This window comes from Dioscorea cayenensis, chromosome 16 (genome assembly GCF_009730915.1).
Source record: "Dioscorea cayenensis subsp. rotundata cultivar TDr96_F1 chromosome 16, TDr96_F1_v2_PseudoChromosome.rev07_lg8_w22 25.fasta, whole genome shotgun sequence".
Taxonomy (NCBI): domain Eukaryota; kingdom Viridiplantae; phylum Streptophyta; class Magnoliopsida; order Dioscoreales; family Dioscoreaceae; genus Dioscorea; species Dioscorea cayenensis.
Genome location: NC_052486.1, coordinates 22,068,473 through 22,089,748, shown reverse-complemented (window position 1 = coordinate 22,089,748; position 21,276 = coordinate 22,068,473). Strand labels below are relative to the sequence as shown.

General features: G+C 35.9%; 4 protein-coding genes and 1 pseudogene across 4 annotated transcripts in view; 4 read left to right on the top strand and 1 right to left on the bottom strand.

Annotated features, from left to right (window-relative positions):
• The first annotated feature begins 438 nt into the window (after positions 1–438).
• On the top strand, positions 439–1,550 carry LOC120278743 (acetylglutamate kinase-like). Its single transcript, XM_039285474.1, is given in 4 exon segments — positions 439–734; positions 737–1,104; positions 1,106–1,447; positions 1,449–1,550. Coding segments are annotated over 4 exon segments (1,032 nt in total). The 5' UTR covers positions 439–511; the 3' UTR covers positions 1,548–1,550.
• A 2,573-nt stretch (positions 1,551–4,123) lies between these two features.
• Positions 4,124–6,578, top strand: LOC120278820 (annotated as a pseudogene).
• A 1,597-nt stretch (positions 6,579–8,175) lies between these two features.
• Positions 8,176–15,353, top strand: LOC120279659 (protein RFT1 homolog). The gene is given in 15 exon segments (XM_039286583.1): positions 8,176–8,346; positions 8,438–8,517; positions 9,084–9,178; positions 9,831–9,991; positions 10,378–10,529; positions 11,321–11,439; positions 11,591–11,754; positions 11,858–11,932; positions 12,682–12,753; positions 13,343–13,480; positions 13,926–14,081; positions 14,380–14,432; positions 14,545–14,638; positions 14,641–14,721; positions 14,904–15,353. Coding segments are annotated over 14 exon segments (1,506 nt in total). The 5' UTR covers positions 8,176–8,261; the 3' UTR covers positions 14,703–14,721; positions 14,904–15,353.
• A 1,243-nt stretch (positions 15,354–16,596) lies between these two features.
• On the bottom strand, positions 16,597–20,586 carry LOC120279560 (cell number regulator 6-like). The gene is given in 6 exon segments (XM_039286481.1): positions 16,597–16,933; positions 16,935–17,048; positions 17,426–17,691; positions 20,066–20,153; positions 20,155–20,181; positions 20,253–20,586. Coding segments are annotated over 6 exon segments (732 nt in total). The 5' UTR covers positions 20,370–20,586; the 3' UTR covers positions 16,597–16,813.
• Positions 20,587–21,131: 545 nt separating this feature from the next.
• The window catches only part of LOC120278646 (2-oxoglutarate-Fe(II) type oxidoreductase hxnY-like), a 3,135-nt gene continuing 2,990 nt past the window's right edge, over positions 21,132–21,276 (top strand). Inside the window, exon 1 of the mRNA XM_039285378.1 lies at positions 21,132–21,135. Coding sequence (XP_039141312.1) covers positions 21,132–21,135 — 4 coding nt within the window. The remainder of the gene's footprint in view (positions 21,136–21,276) is intronic.

The window sequence follows — 21,276 nt, the reverse complement described above, 5'->3', positions numbered from 1 at the left end:
GGAATCATTGTGACTTTCTTCGCTCATTGGACAGTGGAGATGAACGGCATAGCCATGCACATAGCGGAGAATGGAATGTGTGGATCAGTCGTCCTCATCCTTCATGGCTTCCTGGAGCTCTGGTACTCATGGCATCACCAGATCAACGGGCTCACTAACAAAGGGCCAAAGGCTATCAAGCCATAGCCCGAACCGTTTAAACCGTCAAACTGGAACGGTTGAACCGAACTGTCAAACCAAAACCGAAACCGAACTAGTAAGAACCTTGCGGTTTGGTTCTGGTTCGAAGTTTTTTTTAAATTGGAACCGGTGTTCAGGAACCGGAACCGATGGCTCCTGAACTGTGGCCATGTCTACCCTTATATATGTTTAATAGTTCAGAGAACAAGATTCAGAAGGACCAAATTAAACATCGAAAAAACAATTCAGGGACCAATTGTGAATTTTCCCCAAATAAAAACCCAAACTCGCATTTCATCAAACACTTAGCACTCACCGACGACGAGAAGAGATGTTCGTCTCCAAAGTCTCCATCCCACTCCGCCACCATCCCTTCTTCTCCTCTCCAAACCCTAACCCTAACCCTAACCCTAACCCTAAAGCGATTCCTCTCAAGCCCTTGCGTCTCCATCCCCTCAGATCCTCCATCCCTCCATCGCCGCCCATCACCGCCTCCACTGCGTCACCTCCGACGCCGGCGCAGACTCGGGTCGACATTCTCTCCGAATCCCTCCCTTCATCCAGAGATTTCGCGGCAAGACCATCGTCGTGAAGTATGGCGGCGCCGCCATGAAGTCCGCCGCCCTCCAGCGCAACGTCCTCTCTGACCTGGTCCTCCTCTCTTGCGTCGGCCTCCGCCTTGTTCTCGTCCATGGCGGTGGACCGGAGATCAACGCTTGGCTCCTCCGTACCGGCCACGAGCCCAAGTTCCACAACGGCCTTCGCGTCACTGATGCTCACACGATGGAGGTTGTGGAGATGGTTCTTGCTGGGAAGATCAACAAGAACCTCGTCGCAGAGATCAACATGCTTGGTGGCACCGGTGTTGGGCTTTGCGGCAAGGATGCTCGCCTCCTTACAGCAAGGCCCTCCTCGGAGTCCGCTGTCCTTGGGTTTTGTTGGTGAGGTCGCGCGTGTTGACCCCTCTGTGCTCCGCCCGATCCTCGCCGACGGTCACATCCCGGTGATTGCCTCTGTGGCCGCGGATGAGGCCGGGCAGGGCTATAACGTGAACGCTGATACAGCAGCCGGGGAACTCGCGGCGGCTGTTGGGGCTGAGAAGTTGATCTTGCTGACGGACGTTGCCGGGATCCTGGAGGACCGGAATGATCCGGGGAGCTTGGTGAAGGAAATTGATATCGCTGGGATAAGGAGGATGATGGAGGAGGGCAAGGTGGCTGGAGGGATGATCCCGAAGGTTAGCTGCTGCGTGAGGTCGCTGGCGCAGGGGTGTGAGGACGGCGAGCATCATCGACGGGAGGGTGCCGCACTCGCTGCTGCTGGAGATTCTCACAGACGAAGGAGCTGGGACGATGATCACTGGATGAGAAAAAAAGGTGCAATGTTGAATGTTGTATCACTACTGCTTTAGTTTATTTTTTGTGCTTAATTTCTCGCTGAATTTCTTGAGAATTAGATGATGAAAGAATAAGGCTTGGTAATTCAGTTGGATTTTTATGCTTTTATTGTGTTTTTCTTCAGTTTGAGCTTATTTTATCCTTTTATATATTTTTTTTTCCGTTGGATTTCTTAAAAAATTACTCCATGAAGGAATAAAAGCTGGTAAATTTATTGGTTTTTCATGCTGTATTTGTGTTTTCCCGCCAGTTTAAACTTTTGCCTTATCTTCCTTTATTTATTCTGTTTAATTTTATTTTCAATTTCTTGAGAATTACCATCATTAATGAATAAAGATTGTTGCTTTAGTTGGGTTTTTTTTAATCTTTATTTATTTATTTTTTATCATATTTTGTTTTATCAACTAGTTGGCTAAATCTGTGATGAATGGTTTTATGTGATTAATGGATTGATCCTAATTGTGTCAAAGCCATATGCTGTGCAAGTACATTTAGTTTTTCCCCTTCCTTGTCTTTTGTTTCTTTCTCTTTTTTTGCAATGTTTTAAGAGTGTAGTTGACTTGAGGAAAATAGGAGAAGGAATGGAAAGCGATGGGAAAAAATCATGTGTGCATTTGTTTCATTTTGCTTATACATTTTTTTCTTCTTCATTGAACCTAACACAAGAACGCAATTTTTATATAATGTGGAAGTGTATTCTGTCCTAAAGGTTGAACATGGGCATTAACTTTACTTCATTGTTTTATGTGTATTCTCATCAAGCATGCTGCGTCAAGTTTGATCCAGGTTTTCTGTTAAAATTGGGATCAATCTCCTTGGTGTGTTGATTGAACTGATGAAAGTTGTTGATAAGAAAAGTTTTCATGCAATCTGGTCAAATGCAAAATCTTTATTTAGAAATTGGTGACTTGTGGGGAAAAGATTGTGGGAAAAGGGTGGCCTTATACTAAATACGAAAGTTAGATTCATAAACTCTTTAGCTTTATTTTGCCGAAGAAAGTGCATCTTATCTGATGCTGCTTTTAGTTTTTATACTTGCAGTAGATATTAATATCGTCTTGTAATATACTTTCTTGTTAGTATGCACATTAGGTGTAACTGTATTTATAAGATTATTTTGCAGTACCCTCCTCTCGGTAAATCTGGCTTTATGATTTCTTCATGGCCTGAGTTTGTTCGCTCAAAGTTAATTGTTCAAAGAGAGAACAGATTTGCCTAATCAATCCAATTAGCCAACGTAGTAATTTAGGCCAACATGTCACTATCCCTTGTTGGCCTTCTTCAATGTTGGTCCCTCATTGTATTCTTGTTGTTTTGCTGTTTGCTTAGTAGAGAAAATAACCTGTTTATTTTCACGTAACTTCATTCTGTACTTCAAATTTACTGAAGGAGATCTCAAGGTTTTCCTTTTGTGTACACAAATATTTTGAACAATAACAAAGCCTCATTTATTTCTGTAAGACTGTTTGCAGTTCTGATCCAAATCAACTCAGAAGACATCAAGATGTTTGGTTGGGGTCTTGTTACCATTTCTTTCATGTTAAAGTATGTTATATTCTGAATCTCTGATGCTTGTTCTTGGGCATTTGGAAAATGAAATAGTTCATACTTGTCGTGAGCTTTTGTGACGTGGAGTAGAACATGCAACATTGTGTCATTATTTGCTTGAGTTTGTGAGGCGATGTTTGCGGTATTGATGTGAATGAACCTGAAAATTAATTCAAGATGCTCAATTTGGATACTTGCCATCACTGCCATGTTAATTTTAACGTACTCTGGACTCTCTGATGCTTGTGGCTGAGTGTATGGTGAATGAATAAAATGTTAAATTACTTTTAAGCCTTTTTGTACTGTGGACTGGAATGCTCAAACTCAAGCGTGTCATTATTTGCTTGAATTTGTGTGGCAGTGTTTGCCGTGTGAAATTCAATATGATACAATTGTGCTCTTCGCCAAATATTTTGTTTTGCCTCATGCAAGTAACATGGAAAGGGTTTTTTCTTCGGTTTGATGCATATTATATGTACAATGTTTTCGAACAATCATGGGCCGGAGAAAGCCAGGGGAGAAAGCGGAGAGAAGTGAGGAGAAGTGTTACTTCTTAAAATAGGAAAGAAAATAATATTATTTTTAATATTTTTAGTGTTCTTTTGCCAAAAAGTGAAAATAGGACATCAGAATTTAGAGTAGTCAGACTATTTTTTTCCCCAATTTTTTTTCATTTTTTCTAAAATAAATATCTCTCACCCAAATAGATGTACTTATATTTTTATAATAAACTAAAACTAAAAACAACAAATTTAAGTGGCATTTGTTAGTGAATTGTAATTTTTTATTTGATAACATACCCATTCCAAATTTTCAATAATTTATTATGCTCGTTTATTACTGTAGTGGTTAGTAAATTATTATAATTAATAAGCAGGGAAAAAGCAAAAAATAGAAAAAGGGAGAAAAACGAGCGATCAAGATCGAATCTTATATGAGTCCGGATCTTGAAGCAAGATCAATGGCCTCGATAGCAATTCTAAATCCAACGGTCCAGATCACATCAAATCCAAAACCCTCGCTTTCTTATAACCAAATCGTTCTCTCCTTTCGTCTTCCTCCGAGCAATACCCGCCTGGATCGAGCTCCCCGGCCGCCATGGGTGAGCACTGTACCACTCTCCGTTTCTTCTCCGCAGATCCATCTCTTCTCCTTCCTCGCAATCGATGCGTCTTCGTTCTTTTCCCCCGGGTATATTGAATTCACTTGGTTTCCGCCATTCTTATCCATCTCTTTCTCTCTCAGGGGCGTACAAGTACGTATCCGAGCTATGGAGGAAGAAGCAGTCCGATGTGATGCGGTTCTTGCAGAGGGTTCGCTGCTGGGAGTACCGCCAGCACCCCTCCATCGTCCGCGTCACTAGGCCGACTCGCCCCGACAAGGCTCGCCGCCTCGGCTACAAGGCCAAACAGGTATCTTTCTCATCGACATTCGGTTCTATTTTGAATGGATTGCATCCTTGTTCAGTTCATTCAGAATCGTTTTTCAATAAATTTTGATTCTATACTGTCCTTTCATGAAATTTGCTTATTTTGCTTGTTTCTTGTTCCATTTATTTAGAGTTGATGTTCTATGAAATATGATTATATACTCGTTCACGTTCGTACTTGCTAATCATTTATGATTGACTTTAATGTTGGTTCATATAGCGTAAATTTGCTTATTTAGATCGGCCTTGCAACTCAGCATGTATGTTGAAGAACTGATTTTTCTTGCTTTGATCGTTTCTTGTTCTGCTTTTGTTAGAATGACTTTTACTTTTGATTTGTTTTCGTGAGAAATTAACCTTGTGGCTACTGGTGGTTTGTTAGTATGGTTTGATTTTCATAGTCTTTTTCTATGTATATGAATTATTATTATGATGATGATGATCATCATCATCATCATCATCTATACTGAAATTGCCAAAGTAATATGAAATTTATTTTGTGGGCCTTTTAGTTTCTTATGAAAATGTGGGAGTGTTTTGCCAACTGCATGGTAGTCTAATGTCGGAGGAATGGGACTTCACTAATGTAATTTTGTTGTTTTAGCAAGAGTTCATGCAGATTAATTTATCAAAGAAATAGGGAGATGACTATTTTTGTTGATTATTTTGGTTTTGTGGGAAGGTCCTGATTTAATTTGATTCTAGTTGGTTTTCCTTAAAGATACCTAAACATAGGGCTATCAACAACTTGTGTTCAGCTTGAGCATGGTTCAGTCCGATAGAACCTTGATCGAGCTCGGTTCATGAGGCGACATAGAGAGCAGAGGGTGGGCAGTAGTAGCCAGAGAACAAAATTATTGGATTTTTTTTTTTTTGTTGTTTGATTTATTGACAATTTAATCAATCCTATGAACTTTGGTTTAGTTTTTTGATCTTCTGGGGATTGGTTGCACACACTTGCAAGTTGCAACAAATTTTTTATTTTTCCTTTTACCTATGCATTCTTTAGGTGATCATAATCCGCTGGCTATCATTCATTTACCCACAAGGGGATCCAACATATTCTGACACTGGTGATTTACAAGAAAATTAACTTTGTATTGATATGTGAAAACATGCTTTAGATCTGGCATACATGCAATGCTTTGTGTTGGACTCAGTGCTGTTGCTCTGGCAGCTGATTATTTCTTGCAAATTGTTACCTTATACCCATCCATTCAAATTTTTGGCATTTCTTTTGTATCTGATTTTTGTCCTATCCCACTACATTCAGGGTTAGGTCATATACCGTGTCCGAGTTAGACGTGGTGGTAGGAAAAGACCAGTGCCTAAGGGTATTGTTTATGGGAAGCCCAAGAATCAGGGTATCACTCAACTAAAATTCCAAAGAAACAAACGATCAGTTGCCGAGGAGAGAGCTGGAAGAAAGCTTGGTGGCCTGAAGGTTCTTAACTCCTACTGGATTAATGAGGTTAGGATGCTTGAGCTTAAATGAACTTACTTTCCCCAATGAATGATGATGATGATGATGATGATTACTTTCTGATTATTTTATTACAGGATTCGACATACAAATACTTTGAGGTTATCCTTGTGGATGCTGCCCATAATGCAATCCGCAATGATCCTCGAATCAACTGGATCTGCAAGGGTGTTCACAAGCACCGTGAACTTCGTGGCCTTACTTCTGCTGGTAAGAAGTACAGGGGTCTGCGCGGAAAAGGTCACTTGCATCACAAGGCCAGGCCATCTCGCAGGGCAACATGGAAGAGGAACCAGACCTTGTCTCTTCGACGATACCGTTGAACTGTTTCTGTTTTTGTTGTCTTCAAACATCAAGTGTTGTTATTCATCAATTTTTGTTTAGCTTATTTGAGGCTTATTTGAGGCAACTGTCTGAACTCCAGACTTGTAGTAATAGTTCTGTTATCGACATTTTCTGCTTTGGATTTTCTGTATTGTGCTGTATTATCAACATTTGTGTGATTTTTGCAGGTGCGTTGGTATTATATTTTTCCAATTCATTGATAATTGTTCTTTTAGTTCACCAAAACTATGGTCTTGGGTATTGTCGATGTTTTTTTTTTTCCAATAATTTTAATTAAATTTCTTTGTGATTGGTTTTTCAATTCGCAGCATATTGCCACATGATCAAAGAGTAGGCATGGTTCATATGTATACGTTTAGATAGTATATTTATCGATAGTATTTTTTTTGTTGTGCTTTTGTATTGCAAGTTTTCTATCATATATTTAATCAAAGGGTTTAGTAGAATAAGAAATATATAATTTGGTAATAATATCATTGAAAACTATATTATTCATTGTCAAATATAAGGCATAAAATTCATATTATTTAGCAAAAATGGCAGGTTTATTTGTTAAAAAAACTGAAATTTCAGTCACAAAATAACTCTACTCATGTAAAAACTTATAATTACGCTTTTATTATTTTCAATTTTTGCATATATATATATATGAATAAAGATTATAGGAGATCCACATAGACATCTCGAGATTTGAAAAAAGAAGAGTGAGTAAAGATGAGAAAGATAGACACATCTTGGTGCATAGACAGTGTCAGAAAACCGTGTTTCTATCATGGTACCTGATTCATTAGAGTTGTTATGGTGTCCATTCATTTGTTCGTATTGAAGTTCTTTGGATTCGTAACTTTGAACGGTTGAGATTGATTTAGTTACTATGCTGAATTATTAAGATGAAAATACCACATGATCAAAAAGCATGCATGCTTTCCTATGTATACCTTTGGATAGTATATTTATCTAAGTTTATTTTTTATTTTTTTTATTTATTTATTTTATTTTTTTTGCGCTTTTGTATTGTAAGTTTTGATCATATATTTAATCAAAGGGTGCAGTAGAATAAAAATTTAAAATTTGAAAATAATATCATTGAATACTATATTATTCATTGTCAAATACAAGGCATAGAATTCATATTATTTAGCAAAAATTGCAGGTTTATTTCTTAAAGAACTGAGACATAACATATCTCTAATATAAACACTTAAAATTAGGCTTTTATTATTTTCAATATATATATATATATATATATAAGTAAACGTCAATATCCGCAAATGATAAAAAGTAAAAAAAGATAAAGTCAATAAGAGAAACGAACACAGTTTGGTTGAGAGTTTGAGAAAGAGACTGCAACATGAGAAAGAATCACTTGATACTGTACATCTCACTTGACACTATTAATTAACACAACAACATAATTGCACTATTTATTAAATGAATTTAGTGAGATGTTGATGACCGTTGGATGGCGATCCAACAGGTCATGATGAACTTCCGTGTATATATATATTTACGAACATTTGTAGATGACTGGTTGCTCATATATATATAAACACATGGACTTTAATCATAACTCGTTGGATATATAGTTCAATACTGTCTAAAATATTATTGACTAAATAATCTATTTATAACCGAGTTTATTAAAATCTATCATAAGTAATGAGAGTTAGAATCATAGATGAAAGCATATTTTACGTCCCTATCTTTTTTTAGTGGTCCAAGTAGCTTATCTTGCCCCCGATATATATAAATATATTTTTAATTTTTTAAATCCCAATCTCTTGAAAAAAATAGAACAGACGGATCCGACCCGATTGCCGCGTTTCATTCTTCTGCATCGGCTCCGCGGGAAGCCAAAAACCAAAACCCTTCCGGGATAATGGCGGCCGACGGCGGCGGATCTCGGCCGGCGGTGGCCGGCTCCGCCGAGCACAATCTTGCTCGCACCTTCAAGTACCTCATGGGTGAGTTCTCGGTCCTTGAATTTTCATCCAAGACTTGTGATCTTTGTTCTTTTTATCTGATGAATCGCCTTCTCATTCTCACTGCCATCAGCCACGCAGCTCTTGTCGAGAGGAATCCCGTTTGTTTTCAATTCTTGGATCGTCAGGCACCTCACTGAAATTGATTACGCGGTAAAATCCAGTTTGATTCTCTCGTTTCCTTCTGTTTTCTTGGTGTTTTGGTCTATGTGAAACCCTAGAGTTGTGGTTGAATTGACAGAAAGGAGATTAAAAGACTGGAAAATAGTGGAAGTTAAGTAGCTAATTTTTGGCTGATGAGGTCTCCAACTATTGTTCATGTTGTTGATTTTGCAAAATGTGCTATTTTTCTACTTGGGCACTTGTTGAAAACTTAGAATTCTTGCTTTATCTGTCCATTTATTTTTGTTTTTTTGGAGAACATCTTTATGTCTTTTGGATGTGCACAAATATTGTCATTGATATGTGTTGCCTTCGGAATGGTTAGTTTCCCTTTATCATGTTTTAGCTCTAGTTGTGAAAACCTCATTATGAGTTCCTGTTGTTTAGATGGATTTGATATTGTTTTTAGTATTACTTAAGTCAGACATTAGTTTAATTTTTATGTATTTTGTAGTTGTTATATCTGTAGGAGTATGCTATACAAATAAGATTCTCATGTCATATTTATTTGGTCTGTATTGGTTTATTTATTTATTTATTTATTTATTTTTTTGCAGATTTATGCAGTGCAATTTCAGCTTTTGGTTACGTGCATCCTATTTCTTAGTCGGGAGGGATTTCGCCGTGCATGCCTACGTATGGATTTTTCATGGTATTTATCTTGTTTTATTTATGCTTAACATTGGATATTTTTCATTGTGTATTGTACCTTTTTGTTTAATATTTATTAACACCTCAAATTTTGAACCTAGCTTGGGAAGGCTTTACTTCTTTATGGATTTGCCAGCCTTTAGTTCTTTTGTCTCTCATCATGTCATTGTAGTGGATTTTAATTAACAGGTTTTCCTTCACATCATACTTAAATTTTGCTGCATTCATTTGCAGGAGGTGACTTGTTGCTTCCATTTAAAATTAAGGAGTAAAAGCCACACTGGATTTCTTTTTCTTGTAGTCTATTTTGAAATAAATTAGTTTAAGGCAGATATAAAGATGTATATTTGAGTGCAACTAATTCAATGTTAGCTAGATACTCTTAATTGAATCTGTGTTGCTGCTTGGACAACTACTATAACAAAGCTAGTTTACACATAGAAGTTTCCTTTTTCTGTTTTTGGCTTCCACAAGGTTCATTCAACCTAGCAAACACTATGCAAGACATTATTTACTGCAGCATCAGGATGCTATGTGCTGTAAACTATTTTGTATTCGGGGCTAATAGTGATTGTGTAATTTGAGATCATTCGCTTAAAATGGTGCACTTTATGTTCTAGTATTGAATATTTTGAAATATCTTCTTGTTACAGTGATGGTGCAACTTTGGAAGAAAATGCAGCAAGGCTACTGAGAGTAACTTGGATGACTTTCCCAATTGGCATATTCTTCACTACTATCACCTGCTTCTCTCTCATCTTGTTTCAGAAGCGTAAATTTTCAGATCCATATGCACAAGCTATATTGATTCAGGGTATATTTGGTTTCAACTCTCATGGGTTATTAAATTATTCTTACCCCATATTGGTTAGAGATAATTTGAATCTTAGAAGATTAGCTAAGCATGAGGTTTTTACTTCATGGGATGTTTTAATAAGCTTGACTATCTGATTCTTGTACGTAATGAGTTTTTTTTTTTCTTTGTTTAGATCTTTGATAAATATTTTTACATTGGATTTTTGAGATTGTTAATCAGCTGTAGACATTACCGATCCTTGTTATAGTACTGTTACACAATGCTTTTGGGGGTGGATTAGCTAAGCATGTGGTTTTTACTTTGTTAGTCTGGCTTCCATATTATCTGCTGTTTTTATTTCCTCTACTGGGTGTTAGTCACTAATCTAGTTGTATAACTTGCAGGATTTGCTTGCATATTAGAGTTATTGGCAGAACCCTTGTACATTCTTTCTCAAAATCTGCTTCTCCTCAAACTGAGGTTGGTAGTTGAAAGTGCAGCTACTATTCTACGTTGCATGACAACCTACACTCTTATAGTGCAAGGAGCTAACATGGTAATTGCTAGCTTTGCTTTTTCTTTGTAGATGAAAGCACCGTGGATGTTATGCCTGAGCAAGAAGCACTGCTTAATTTTGCAAATTTTGTTTCCCCTTGGAAATTATTTTTTTAAAATCTAATGTTATTTTCCACCTGATCCTGATGATATGTATTTATTTTAATGACAGGATAATTTTTACTGTGTAGTGTGCTCCATAACTTCTCTTTTAAATCCTGAGGATCATTACAAATAGCAGATGGCATTTTTCTAATTTTATAATGTGAAAATTATGTGAAGCATTATCATGTGGATATCTGTAAAGTTTTGGCATGGTCTCTTGGTTAAAAAAATTAAAAAATTTTTAAAAAAAGGATGAAAGGTAAATCTCCCAGTTGCGAATTGAAGCAAAATTGGTAGTTCTCATTTCTACGTTATGGATTCTGTTACCTGAGTTTGAAAACTACTCATGCTTAACTATGAGAACTTTCGTATGTACCCATTTCTTTCATTTCCAAACTGCTATCATGTCTTAGGTTTATTACTAGAATTTTTAATATACTGCCCGGCTTCTTTTCATGTACTTTACATGGGAGATGGGCCTCAGGCTTCAAATTCATTCCCATGTTTCAGCCTTAATGTGTTGTATCTAATTGTCTTGATCATCTAAGTCCTTTATTTCCCTTCTCATTGCCTTAGAATAAGTCCTTGCGGTAACAATTTATGACAAATGTTTACATCTTATGTGACTTTTATGAAATACTGACCTACAACTATTGCAGATTATTAAAACACTTGTATTTCTTGCAGGAAAAAGAGATCATATTTGCTTTGTCTCAGGTGGCATATGGTGCCTGTGTGTTCATTGGATATTGGACCTATTTCCTTACTTTCCGTGTCATAAAATGTTCCAATCTTTTCCCCTTAAGGTATGTGAACTTTAGGATATAATGTTATCTCTGTTTGTATATATGCATATGTCTAAATCATGTTTACTGCATTATTTAATTTTGGATTGATGTCCCTTTCGTATTTTCAAGCACCTTATTTTCGCGTTTTGTTGGAGATAACTATCTCCAGGCCATGGATTCTTCTGGATGAGGATAAACAACTACGGCATATGTGTGCTGTATTTACAGGCCAATCATTTCGAAAGCTAATACTGCAGGAAGGCGAGAAGTTTGTTCTTGTTGGGATTGATACACCCTATAACCAGGCCGCCTATGGCCTTGTGGATAAATTAGGTATGGATCCTTTCCAGATGAAGATTCTTTCTTTATTTTAGTTCTAAAATTTACGCCATTCTACTTTTTGCTGCTTCTAAATAATTGTTGATAATAATTTCAGGAAGCTTGGTAGTAAGAATGGTGTTTCTTCCTTTCGAGGAAAGTTCTTTTGCTACTTTTGCTAAATTAGCTTCAGGTTTGTTTCTTTCCATGTAACTTGATGAACGTTTTAGCAGATGGATTGTACTTAAATTGGTGGAATTTTGCTTGGGATGGTTTTAGCACTCACACTCAACTGTTGATGAAATTGCCCTGGTTTATATGGAGGAAAACTTAGTCGTAAACATCATCTGTCATTTTTAAGTCAGTGAGTTCCTTCAGACAAGTTAAGGGTATCTATGCTTCTTAATGAATTTACTGTTCTTGTAAAGCATGATTGGCAGTCTGCCTTTTCAAATTACTGCACCTTATCTACACATCCGTCATTGTATTTTGATTTTTTGGCATTAGTTAGATGGCAAATTGTAAGCAAGAAACTGGTCACTGACCAGGCCAATTAGAATATAATCATGTCTTGAAAATGCATTAATTTACTTGAGCAAAAGTCTCTTCTACAGATTTTGATACTTCGTGTTCATCACCAAGATGATTTATACAGAAAACATTTCAATGTGTGTCATGATGCCCTTTACCATAAAATAAATGACATATAAGTGACATTTCCTTGCAGGATAACTATTAGACCTTGCTAAAACATTGGTTATAGTTATTGGTTACTTGATCTGATGAGGCATTTTTATTGATTTCATTTGGTTATGACAGTGTCTATATATTCTTTTCGTCCTGAAATGCGACTGTCTTTATTCTAAAGCCATACACTGCTTTGCATATCATAATAATCTATATTTTGCAGGAATCAATGTTTGATCTTTCATTTCTGGGCAGGGAAATCATCCCAGCAGGATATGAGGTTAGCAAATGCCCTAGTGGATGCCCTTAAGCTTGTTCTATTAATAGGTATGTGCACACTACTTCTCTATCATGCAATTAGTGGTTTTAGATGCTTTGGCTTGTTGATGCCTTTACTTCCTCTTCTTCTTTTTCTTTTTTCTTCTCTGCCCTATACAAACGATAACCTTATATCTAGTTTACTAGGCGTGTGACTTGCAGTAGATGCTTGTTTCCACTTTTTATGATATTCAATTGGGAAATGTATGAGGTAGAACTTCAATTAGCCTTAAGTGTTTCTGGGAGGTTGTTATGGAAGACTGGAATAGAGGTTTATGATAATAGAAACTTAGCACCAATCTGAACTAGATATGATGAATGATCATTGGAGTTCTCAGTGATTTTTATCAAACCTTTATGGAACTTTTTTGATAAGTTTGATGGTATTCTTGGCCTTTTCTTGCTTTCACTAGCACCTTCAGTTTTAGGGATTCAAGTATCAAAATTATGCTTATAACTCATTATAATGTAGTGCAAGTTCAGCAAAGTGTTTGAAAATCACGTTCCTTAAGAAATTGAAATTTTTAGAAATGTTTTTTCCATAGATTTCTTGCTGTTGTTATTGATTGAGCTTTTCTTTTGACTATATCTGTTGCAGGCCTTTTTGTTGTGGCTTTTGGTCCAAGCTACTCATATATTCTCATCCGACTACTTTATGGCAAAAATTGGAGTGATGGCGAGGCAACAATGGCCCTTAGGTGTTATTGCCTCTATGTCATTTCGTTAGCTATGAATGGTTAGTTACAAATCATCCATGCGATGAAACCTTCCCCATGAATTCCTGAATTTGCATTTGACATGAAGCATATGCTTGTGAGATATGAAACCAAGATTTTTTTCTTTCACGGGGCATCTGTTTTGTATGAAAGGGTATTTAAATAAGATCAAGCTCCTCCAGGATATAATTGATAACCATCTTATGTGAAATACAGAAATATTATCAGCACATAGTATATTTTCTTCCCTCTCATTTCATACAACTCCTGCTGGTTTTCTTTTGTTTTCTTTTCAGTAATCTGTTTTGCTTAATTTTTGTTTGCTACATGATGTTTTTGTCTCAAAAGAGAACTTGCCGAAGGTTGTTTTTGGTATATGGTAGAATTAGAAAAGCTTGTATTCTTGGTGTAATTCATATTTTTGGTGTATATTTTGTTGAAAGCTGATTTTATCTTATACCTCAGGAACATCTGAAGCATTTCTTCATGCAGTTGCAAATGAGAGTCAACTTAAGCGTTCAAATTTTTATTTACTCATGTTCTCTGTGGTTTATGTTGGACTTAATGTCATGCTGATCAAAGCAGCCGGAGCAGTGGGGTTGATTGCTGCAAATTCATTGAGTATCCTTCTCATAACTAAAACATGGGGACTAGTGCTATTCATGGCATTCTTTAGAATTCAAGCTGCTTATCTTTTGCATTCCAGTTCTGGTTTCTTGATTTTAGGATTGAAAATCATCTAAAATCATGAGCACAACACAGATAAGGTTAGTATATTTGCTAGCTTCAGCGTTTTTCTTTGTCTATTAGTGAATGAAAAGATCATGTTCATTATACTGACTATGGCTAGCATTCAATAGGATGGCTACCAAATTTATATTGCGAAATGTTCTTCTTTTTCCCTTAACTGTAACTAAAGATATGATCCTACGAATTATTTACTCAGTATTTTTCATCAAGAACTATTTCCAGGTATGCAAACATCTGCCTCCATGATTTCCTTATTGTTATGCAAAGTAGATATTCTCTTCCAATGCCAAATTAATTGAAATGAATTTCAGATTTGACATCTTTTTTCTTGCAGGGTTCATTTTCCTTTCAACGTTGCTTGCCATCAGGCTGGATACTTCTAATCATTTCTGGAGCCATAACACTCTTTTCTGGAGATAATGTTTTTAGATAGGAAATAACTTCTGGCAGACTATGTTAATTCATCTCGCAGTTGGTGTCGCTTTGCTTTAGCCATCTCCACAGCTGTAATGTATGTATTAACTCCTCTTGTTATCTCTTCCATCATTGTCTATGCATTAACCCCGTCTTCTTCTATTTTGTTGGCGCATTAGTTGTTGTTCCGCAATCAGTGTTGCGACATTGTTCTCAAGAATGTGAATTCTTTGCAGTAAAGCTACTAACTATGTTTCTTTTTCGGATATTTCCCAACAGATATCATCGTGAAAAGCGTTTCATCATGAATATTATTCGGACCCGTAAACATGTTGACTGAGAAAGGATTGCTTGTTACTTATGGTAAGTGTTCAATTTCAGAGCCAGCAGGTACCTGCCGTTTGTATTATTGTAGTAACTTTTCAGTGGTTAATAACTGTTTGTTCCTGAAATTCTTCCAGTTGAGGTCTTATTAATTATTGACATCTGAATTAGAAAGATGTTTTGAAAGATTATTTTTCGAAGATCTCGGAGTTTCCGTGGTCAGTGGTCACAGTTGATAACGCAGGATTAGACCAATGAAATCATAATGATAGGATTGTTCAAATTCATATATCATATTTAGATAGTATGGAGGAGGAAATGTGAACTATCAGTATGGTGATTCTATGTTATTCTATGTACTTATTTAATTTGGTATTCTATGTTTAATTTGAGTTCAATATTTTTGGTGCAATATTGTGTAGTATTCTTCTGATATTGGACTTTGAATAATTAATTAAACTTATGCTCCATAGCTTTTATAGCGGGTTTTAGGTGATTGTTTTAAGTTTGATCTTATTAATTGGAGTTTCAGTCATTGGATTAAGATCCAATGCTAGAGATCACAGCTGAAAATGTGTTAATGGTGGTATTGTCGTGGGTTTTTAAGTATATATGCCACAAGGAACCCATATATATATATATATATATATATATTATTATAATCTCATACTACTGACTGTTAAAAAATATAGTAGTTAAAAAGAATTCCTTTTTCACAAAACATAAATATGCAATTACAATATTGGAAAACCCATTTTGTTTTGTTCTTATATTGTCTCACTATTCATTATTTTCCTCTGTGTATTATTTAATTTCTCAAATTATTCACTTGGATAATATATACAAAAATTGAATATTTTATAATTAGTATTTTATTCATATAAATAATTTTTTAACATTAATTATTACTAGAAATGCCTATAAAAGTCTTTTTAAGTTTTACTTATTTACAAATTATCAAGTCAATTAGTTTTTTTTTCATAAATTAATGTAAATGTTTTAAAAAAAATTCAAATATAAAAAAATCTATCTAATAAATTTTGAAATTTTCAGGACTTATAATTTATTTTTCTTTAGTGATTATCTACTAAAGTGTATATATATATATATATATATATTATTATTATTATTAAGAAAAATCAGTCGGATAAAGCCTTGGGGAGTTGAAAGACCCTTGACATCTCATAAATTATACTGGAATCACCGTTTTATTAATTGTATAAATATGTTTTTGTTTTTTGAGTGGCTAACCACCTGGGTGGTAAAGGCCCTGCACATGCCTCGCGCACACATGAGAGCAAGAACCACCACAATTCATGCTCACAATTTTCATTCATGCACCCTCACTCCATTCATGCTCACAACTTTCATTCATGCACCCTCACTCCGTGTATTTAATCCGTCGCCAACTGTGACATGATCTTATATAAGGCCCGAGCGTCAATTGATGCAAATGCCGCTGGCCAGTTGTATAAATATGTATAAAACACAGACACACCCTCAACATTAAGAACCATTCTATCTCACATATTCAACACACAGAGGAACTGTTTGGTATGATATCTTCATTATAGAACTAAGAACAGCAGGCATGCATTCCTGTTATTATGTGAAGAACCAACATTACATAAGAAAATAAAGGCATAGATGCAAATTAAAAAGCTGAACACATTATTTCCAAAAAAGAGTGTATATTCATGACAAATTTCCTCAATAATTACTAGCTTTTTTCTTTTTGGCATGTATATATATATATGGGTATGTAAGAAAAAATAGTAACTTGAGCAACCAACAAATGTCCAAAGAAAACAGTCAACTCAGAAAACCGGAAAACCGCATCAATGTATTTATCATCCAAACCTACCCTACAAGGGATGCATCTCCAAGGCAGCACCGCGTTGGCCTTGTTCACCATTGTTCTCAGCAACAGGGATTTCGTGGCTTTCATTCATGTTCATCTCCTGCACAGGCGGTGGATTGACGACTAGTCATTGGCATAATCGCATTTTCCGATAGACGATTCTTCATTTCTCGGTGTTCCTGGCAGTTTGCACACCAATGCATGCAGCAGTGGACCATACATGGATCACATGGAGAATTCTGCAACCAGCAGGAAGATGTAATTAACAAGCAACAAGGATGAAAAGGATCTGTAATTGTGTGGTGATAACAACAAGAATTACTTAGTGGAAGATATCGGTTCAAATTATGCCATATAAACATCTTGTGGCATATTCTAGAAAAGCAAGAATAGAGATTCATCATTGAAAGAAACTAAAGAAATAATCCATTTGTAGTGACTGTTGCTTGCTTCATATAACATCTAACTATCAAGGCATATACTGTAACATATACTCTTAAGTTAGTAGCCCCAGAAATTTTGGCAACTATTATAGAGGGCTTGTGAAAATACCGCTGAATGAAGGAGCATAGTTTAACATATATCAAATATCTATTGAGATTAGAGAGGACTTCACCTTGAGGTGATATTTTTTTTGCAGCTGCTGCCTGAAAATACCAGTATAGATACCGCACATCCACCAAGTAAATAACAACCCTTCTCCAATCAGAAATGCAGTTCTTGGCTCAATACCATGGATCAGAGCTGTAGCAGCGGCAAGTGCAACACCTCCTTCAACACAAATAGCATGACAAACACATGGCCTTGTCCAGGGTATATCTTCTCTTATGCGCTCGACATTACGGCCAAACAACACACATGGGCAAAATAACCCAGTCCAACCTATCAAAATAAAAAAAAAGTTAATTCTTAATGATTAGGAAAATGGCAGTAGCAACTGATAGAAAGAAAATTTCATGGCATGCATGAATGTCAAAATAAAACCCTCACTTTAGAAACGAACAGTGTCCATTAGCTCATAAATTATTCTTACAATTCTGCAAGAAATGAAACACATTATATGTCTCATGCGTTGCAGGGAACCTTACCTCATTATGTCTGCTTGGCTAACTAAGTCAGGAATAAATAACAACTGGGATTGGTCTTATTTATCCATTTGTTTATGTTCTCCCACTTCCAGTAAGTAAAACAAATTGTTAAAAGCATCTTTTAGGACCTAGCTCCGACATGTTCTATGCTCCTGATGTTAGTAGAATCATCTTGCACGCCATCATTCCCTAACTCATAATTGTCATTCAGATGCTCCATAATACCCTAGAAAAAAGCAGGCATAGTTAAGTGTGACAGCTCTGTTTTTGTACTTGGATGCAGTAAATTGCATGTACATTCTTTCACAATCTAACTTTTGCATAACCTTTACTACTCACCTGTCTCTCTCTCTCTCTCTCTCTCTCTACTTATATATCCTCAAACACTACTTTCTGTCCCTACTCATGGCATTCTCTCTATTATTGCAATTCCAATTTCTCACTTATCCTATTTCAACTATCTCTCTCTAATGGTATTTCATCATTAAGAAAGCTACCTGAAGAAATTATAAATCTAATTTAACAACCAAATTAACCTTTATAAGTTCTCTTTCAAACAAATAAATGCACAAATTTTTTCATAAGAAAGAACTCATCAACTTTTGTTTTTGGCACACTCAAAATAAGGTATATTAGAAGTAAATGTATAAAATCTCAATGCATATACCAAACTATGAATTGAAATTCCAAATATTTCTCATGGCAAAGACAAGTTAGAAGGCTTATTTTTCCCAACCTCAGTAACAAATTTTTTCAAACTAAAATTTGTCATTAACACTGTCTTTCACATTACTTTGCCCTCTTTAATATTAATTTCTAGATCTGGCCCAAGAATCTCAGGTCACACATGCAATACATTTAATATCCATGAAAAATTCACAATCTAATCATGTGGATGTTGGCTTTCTCCTTCATGCACCCAACAATCAAGCCGTAGTGCCACTGTCACGTGCTGGAGTCAAAATTCATGTTACTTTAATTTTCTATTTTCCTCATAGATTTGAAGACATTCAGCATACAGAATGTGAGTCATTATATAAATCCTCACTTGCAACAACCAGACTAGCTTTGAATGATCAAATGTATACCAAACCAAGATACATATTTCATGATCAAAGTAGACTATCATTAACCAGGCCAGAAATGTACAATGGGGAAAAACAAGCTTTATATTCATGAATCCTACTCCTTAGGGCAAATACCACACAGTGTAACAAGACCACTAGCCACAGAACAGGAAACATGACTTACTTCCATCTCCACCAGTCCAGAAAATTATTAGCTCTGTGATGACTGATGACAGAAAACATTGGGAAGCAGGATGGCAGCCCTAGTCCACTCCAAGAAATTTCACACATCAATTTTAAGAAAATGACAAAAAGTTAACAATAATCTTCCCAGGTGTCCTATCATCTTTCCACTGACTTAAAATATACAGTCTAGATACTACACTACACCAAACCTGGATTTGTAAGGAGAAGTTTCTTTCACAATCTGTCAGACATCATCATTCATTGTATCCTCAAATTGTAATATAATGTTGATCCTTCATTGTTTCCTCTTAAGTAGATAAAATTCTTGCCATTGTATAAAATATAAAAATTTATTGCTAGCTTTCACAAATACTACTCAAAATCCAGAATTTATTTCAAAAACATATCAGTTCCCTTCTTGTTTCAGATCACAAATTCTCATGGGTTTAAACTATGTCGCCATGGTTGTTTCTGAGCCAACATTAACTGAAAGGTTTCTAAAGCATAGCTTCAAGTATATGCAAATCAATATGGACACCCAAAGGTTTTCTTAGAAAAGTTTTTTTTTTCCAGTAAAGAAAAAGTTCCATATTTATTTAACAAGTCTGACTGACTGAAGTTGTCCACTGATTGAAGCATCCGCTAATTCATTATGAGGAAGAACAGAATTTAAATCATCATGACAAACAATCAATAACACATGAATACATGAATTTAATACCCACTGATAAGCCAGATTATAAAACACAATTCCAACATGCAGGATTTTCCAGACAAACCACTAGAATGCTAAACAAATGCTGAGAAAGAACAATAACAAAAAAAATAACAAACAATTGATACAATCTATACTTTCATGATTTGAGATAGAAACAATCTAAATTCCACAACAACAAACCAATAAGCAACACTTACAGCTATCCATATCATCCGCACATCCAAAGATCCCGGTAGTCCAAGGCTCATCCGCCGGAGGGGAATAGCTCTCCGGAAGCGGCTGGCCCGCACTCAACGCACTTGCGAACCTCCAACTAACCACCAAACACACCCAATCGCTCAGGAGAGACAAGATCCAAACAGAAAAACTAGTGATCAACGATACCTGAGGAACCCTAACGGGTTGGTTGAGCTCTCCGGGCCGGATCTCCTCCATGGGAGCATCCTGGTCCTTTGTGAGCTTCACATAGCGCGAATTCGAAGAGACGCCGTCCTCCGCCATTCCTGCACCAAAGGACAACAACGGAGTACCAAGGATCAAGGAGAGAGGTGGATCTCGAGAGGAGAAGACCCAAGAACGAGAGAGAGAAAGGGAGAGAAGACCTCGGAGAAGGGGCTCAGATCTGGAGAAACTTCGAAGGACGAGAAGACGAAACGAAGAAGAGTGTTGGAATTCGCACGGTCAAGAACGCGAAGGTTGTAACTACGAGTCTACGAGGGATTTTTTTCCATTTAGAACCTTAAAAAAATTCCAATTTACATATTATTGAAATTTAATAATTTCATTTAAACCCACTGAAATTTTGTAATTCCTTCTTAGCCTCGGACGAAACACACTAACGAGGGTGTTCATTTGAAAATTTAACTTAGACGTCACTTGCGAAAAGGGTTAATAGCTTAGTAGTACTTTATATAAAATATAGAAAATTTAAAAGACTCTGAGGGTTCAAATTTACTGGTGCAGTAATCGTAATAGATGTGAATGTGAGTTTAAATCTTGTGTGACCGGTAAAAACACAGTCAAATTCTATTCGTATATATGTCTGTTATATTTCTAAAAAAAAAATTCAAAAGTTAGTTTTAATTTCATATTTTAAAGATTTTCAGATAGTTTAATTTGTTTTTAAAATGACAATGCCAAAATTCGATTAACCATCATCTATATTCATTCAATATTTTATTTTAAAATTTTAAAAAAATATATATGAAACTAAGTTGGGAATTTTTAATAAAAATAATAATTAAATGAGCATTGTTGTAAAATATGGGCTGATTATCATTTGAATGTTTAACTAATGGTTTAAAAAAAAGGATATGCAAATAATCTAATGGTTTAACTCCCTTTCATTCGGATTCGGATCCGGATCCGAGTTAACAGGGTTTTCGGGTTTTTGGTTTCTTGTATATAT